Here is a 4,809-nt window from a genome sequence, read left to right as displayed (position 1 = left end):
TATATATGTCCACGCTAACCCCCCCCACCCCACACACACACACAATTCTGGAGCTAGCAAGACCAAACTTGTCAGGCAGGCTTGGGGTGGCATGGAGTGTCTGTAATAGATAACACAGACTCCATACCGAGAGGTGCTAAAACGTTCCTGGAAGGTTCAGACACGACAGGGGTCAAAGAGTAGATCGCTGAACACGAACCTAACATCGGTATTTGTGTTCCTTGCCCCTCTGAATTCGGGGGGACATAATGTAGAAAACTGAATTCATACCCCGCTAGTGCCCAAATACCGTGGACGTGTTCCTAACGGGGTTTTCTTCGGTTATGGAAACCCAGCTGTGGTAGCTATAGAAATAATTGGGGTTAATGGAGAGCTTGATCAGTATACTGGGGTGTTTGAGAATCATGAGACGACCTTTAGCCCTACAGCATAGAGGGGTATTTCATGCTAGTTATACGAATTGTCATTTGTCAGCCTTATTTAATAATTTAAGTGGCATGTTATACTTGCCACAAAGTTAATAAGGGTAGTTAACATAAATATTGCCATTTATAATCTTTACTTCTAAGTGTGCATGTTTGAGTCTATTTACAACCGCTTACACATAAATTACTAAAACAAATTGAGCTATTACGGTAAGGGTGGTAAAACTGCTTTAAACGTTGTGCAAAAACTACACGCTTATGTACATTTGGGACCAAAATACATTTACATGAGGGATGGTAAAGTTACTAAATTATCGTAATACATTAGTTATTCCTATTCAGACGTCTGATGGCGTTTAAAAATAGTGAGTGTTATATTCTGTTTAGTTCAGAAAAATATCCTCTGACCAATCGAATCTGACAATTTAAAATATTTCAGCTCTCAGGCCATCTGGGTCGACGGTATTACAGTTTGTTCAGTGGGACTTTAAGGATTATGGTAGGTGGTGGGGGTTCACTGATGCAATTTTTTTCACTGGTTAAACTAAAAGAAGTTTCGTATGAAAGAGGTACTTACAATAAACTATCATCTGTTTCTCTTTGGAATCTGTGCCTGACAGGGATCCAACTGTACACGTGTACATACCACTTAGATCTATAGTAGGTCTAAGGATCTTTATAGCACGATACTTGGTATAATCGCCGGACGGAGATACTGTATAGTTCATATTGACTCTTCCTTCTAAACGATAAGAAACGTGTCTAGAGTTCAACTCAGGAATCCATTGGTAAATTGGCTCTGGGTCGTTATTCAAGAACCATTTAACAACCATCGATTTATCTTTTTCAGTGAGATTGTACTCACAATCTAAAACTACCGCTTCTTGGCTTCCGCTTTGGATCCAAGGAGGAACAGACATACGTGTTATCTGAAGAGCTGCTAGACCTGTAAGAAACACACGGAGACAGATATAATATATTTCAAGATAAAAAACTTAATCTATCGAGGTCTTATCTTTGATAATGATGACTGTCATGAAAAGGTGTTTTACACGAAAAGTTCGAAGATATTCTCGACAAATGCAACAAATGTACTAAATTCTTCGTTAAATACGGATCTTCTCTGCATAACTTTTATCTTTTATGTAAACTCTGCAGTTAAACATAAACTTTTTGAATATATTTAAAGGCAAACTAAATTACTAAACAACATTTTATCAATAATTGTACCTCTAAAACGCAAGTTTAACAATATACGCATGAAGAATTATTCCACATTTAAATTAAAAGGACATTTTATATTTTAGTAAAATATGACGTTGAACTTGTGTGTATGTCAAACATACTCAGAGTACCCGCCGCAGACCCTAATTTTAATTTGCTGACCTGAGGGAACCAGTTAGTCAGCAACACCCACTCCCCATGCCAAGAAATTGTATTATATGTCATTGTTATAACACACTCACAGATTAAAATGAGGGGGATATTTTTAATATCGCCCGGCTTCAAACCCGGTGAAATAATACTGACATCTAGAGCTTTACCACAAGACAAACACCGCACACAAAACAACCTTGAAACAGAACCCTGTAAATTATATTCGTGTTTGAACCCTAAAGTTTTTTTGTTCAGTTTACTACTTAAATTTGTGGTATAAAATAATCTGTAAAACATATTTTACATTAATATATTTAAAAGATACCTAAAACAATGGTTTCCAAAACATTTACTGAGATAAGCCCCCCCCCCCCCCAGTAGCACAGCGGTATGTCTGCGGACTTACAACGCTAGAATCAGGGTTTCGATACCCGTGGTGGGCAGAGCACAGATAGCTCATTGTGTAGCATTGTGCTTAACTTCAAAAAACAAACTGAGATAAGAAAATGTGCAGACAACAAATATCGTTAAAACATCTACCACAACTGTACATAATAATCGTATTAAACTAAAACTGACGACAATAAATAAATAAATATAATGCAAACTACAAAAATATGTTTAAAACAACACCAACAACAAAACTGAAGATACATAATTTCAAACTAAGTGTTTCATGTGCTTTGTTTGTTTCAATCTTAAGTACTTTCCTTACAACTTTCTTCTTATTTTTCGATAACTTGCGTTTTAAATGAAAAGATTCGGCATATTTTTCATTTTAAACATGAATAAAAATTTGTTTAGCTTGCAACAGACAACGTGACCAAAAGCTACAATGTTATTGTTAAATAATCGTTTCGAGTTATAGAATAATATGCTAAATGCACATTTTTAGACACCACCCTTTCGTGTATTACTTCCTCGATTTAATTTTAAAATACCAAACATTAATGGTTCTGCATATGACACGCAAAAACTTATTTTTGCTGTAAATATAGTTTTCTGTTTTTCCGCTCTTATTGCTGACTGGTCAATATTCGTTCTCAATTTATATCATTGCTTTGATAAAATTGTTTCTACATACAATGCTTTATACTTGTGTCAAAATGCTTATTGTCACAATTTAGATTTTATTGATATAAATCTTATTATAAAGATAAATATTTTTTATTTTGAATATAAATGTTTTGTACAGGTTTATTTGGATAGAAAATGTGTTTTCAGTTATATTTTTTAAACACTCGTAGCACGTACAAAATTCACTGATGACCAAATACACGTGAACTACAGTTGGTATACGTAGGTTACTTAGATTAATGTACTGAAATGTAATACAATCACCTTGAAGTTTGTCTCCACCCTTCTAGTAAATGTTTCAATAATTTTACTAGAGAATAAATATCTCAATTGCTTCCTATATCTAAAGGTATTTTTCAAAAATATCCGAATTATATAAAGCAATTAGAATTTGATCGAGTTTCTAAAGCAAAAGTAATATTTAAACAGATGTATGGGGAAATTATTAATAAAGTGAAAATCAGGAAAAAAAATTGTAGAAATTTTTAAATATTTAATGATATTAAGTGATATTCTACACTCATTCGTTTCACGATTGAATAGTGCCACGACTCTATAGTTTTAGGAAATATACATTGTTACACATTGCAGACACGTTTTTTTTTATTGATTGTATTACAGATTTCATTTCTTCTTGGGTAAAATTGAAAATATAATGTGACATACCGAATAATTAGGTGCAATACCATGATATTATTGACACACGCCTAAATAAAGTTAGGTTACTAGATGGTAAGTTAAAGTACTTTTGTTTATATGTTAAGCACAAAACTGAACAATTGACTACCTTTAATGTGCTCAACTCAAGAATCGAGCCTCAAATTTTATCGTTTCGAGCCTTTAAGATTATCGTTGACCAAAGGAAACTATCCAGACAAAAATACAACAAACGACAGTATGCATTTAATTTGTTTTTTAAAGATTGTGGCAAGCATGTTGCCCCTTTTTCAGGTTCAGCTGAGTGATTTGAAATTCAACTGACTGTTAGGGTACGTAAGAATTTTGTATACATGCATTGTATCACATTACAACAATTTCCAGCTCATATAATTTAACCGTTTACATATGAATTAATAAATATGAAAATTATACCAATATGGATTTGCAAGAATTTTTGTTATCATTTTTTAAAGCTTTCAGTGCTGACTCAAGGATGGAAACTATTTTCAACGAAGACGACAAACAACTTCAGATAAATGTTTATTTATTCTACCAGACGTTTCGGCTTACGCCTTTTTTGAGAGTCTATGAAAGTCACAGGTTTTCTGTAACCTGGGACATTCCTGAACCCTTGAAAAAAAAAGGAAGCCGCTACGTCTGGTAGAGTAAATAAACATTTATCTGAAGTTGTTTGTCGTCTTCGTTGAAAATGCTTTCAAGAACTAAAGAATAATAATAAAAGAATCATTCCTCTGTTTTCTAATTTCTGTTCACAGGTGGTGTGTGTTTTCTTATAACAAAGCCGCAGTAGGCTATCTATTGGTAAAGCAAAACTAAAAGTAGTTAATTTGTGTTTACTAAGGTCTTTCTCGAGCTTGTTTCAAGTGTCAGAAAGCTGTCCAATATCATAAGCTTTAATCACCGACGTTGTACCCTTCGTCGTTATTTTGCTGTACAATTAAATTAATGGCCAATGTTTGAATACTTTTATCAAAATTACACTCACAGTGCTTGCTTTCTGTTACAATGATATAAAGTTGCTGTAATAGAACACCTATAATTGTTCAACTCTGAAACGTGTAAACATATGTCTTTTGAAATATTTGAATTATTTCGAGCAGAAGAATAAACGACGATGAAAAAGAAAAATATTCATTTTAAAACACGATCAACTTTTGACCAAACCAATCTATTTATATCGTTATTATTATCATTTTATTAGAGAAGAGGTTAGCTTAGGTTTAAGCAACGTTCATATGGAAAATTGTAC

General features: G+C 33.4%; 1 protein-coding gene across 1 annotated transcript in view; it reads right to left on the bottom strand.

Moving 5' to 3' along the window:
- Positions 1-4,809, bottom strand: part of LOC111089794 (hemicentin-1-like) — a 49,362-nt gene that overhangs the window by 38,005 nt on the left and 6,548 nt on the right. The window contains exon 2 of the mRNA XM_022402886.1: positions 1,003-1,371. Coding sequence (XP_022258594.1) covers positions 1,003-1,371 — 369 coding nt within the window. The remainder of the gene's footprint in view (positions 1-1,002; positions 1,372-4,809) is intronic.

The sequence above is a fragment of the Limulus polyphemus genome, unplaced genomic scaffold (genome assembly GCF_000517525.1).
Source record: "Limulus polyphemus unplaced genomic scaffold, Limulus_polyphemus-2.1.2 Scaffold129, whole genome shotgun sequence".
Taxonomy (NCBI): Eukaryota; Metazoa; Arthropoda; class Merostomata; order Xiphosura; family Limulidae; genus Limulus; species Limulus polyphemus.
Note: the sequence above shows the minus strand (reverse complement) of the source record. Positions and strands in the feature narration are given on the sequence as shown.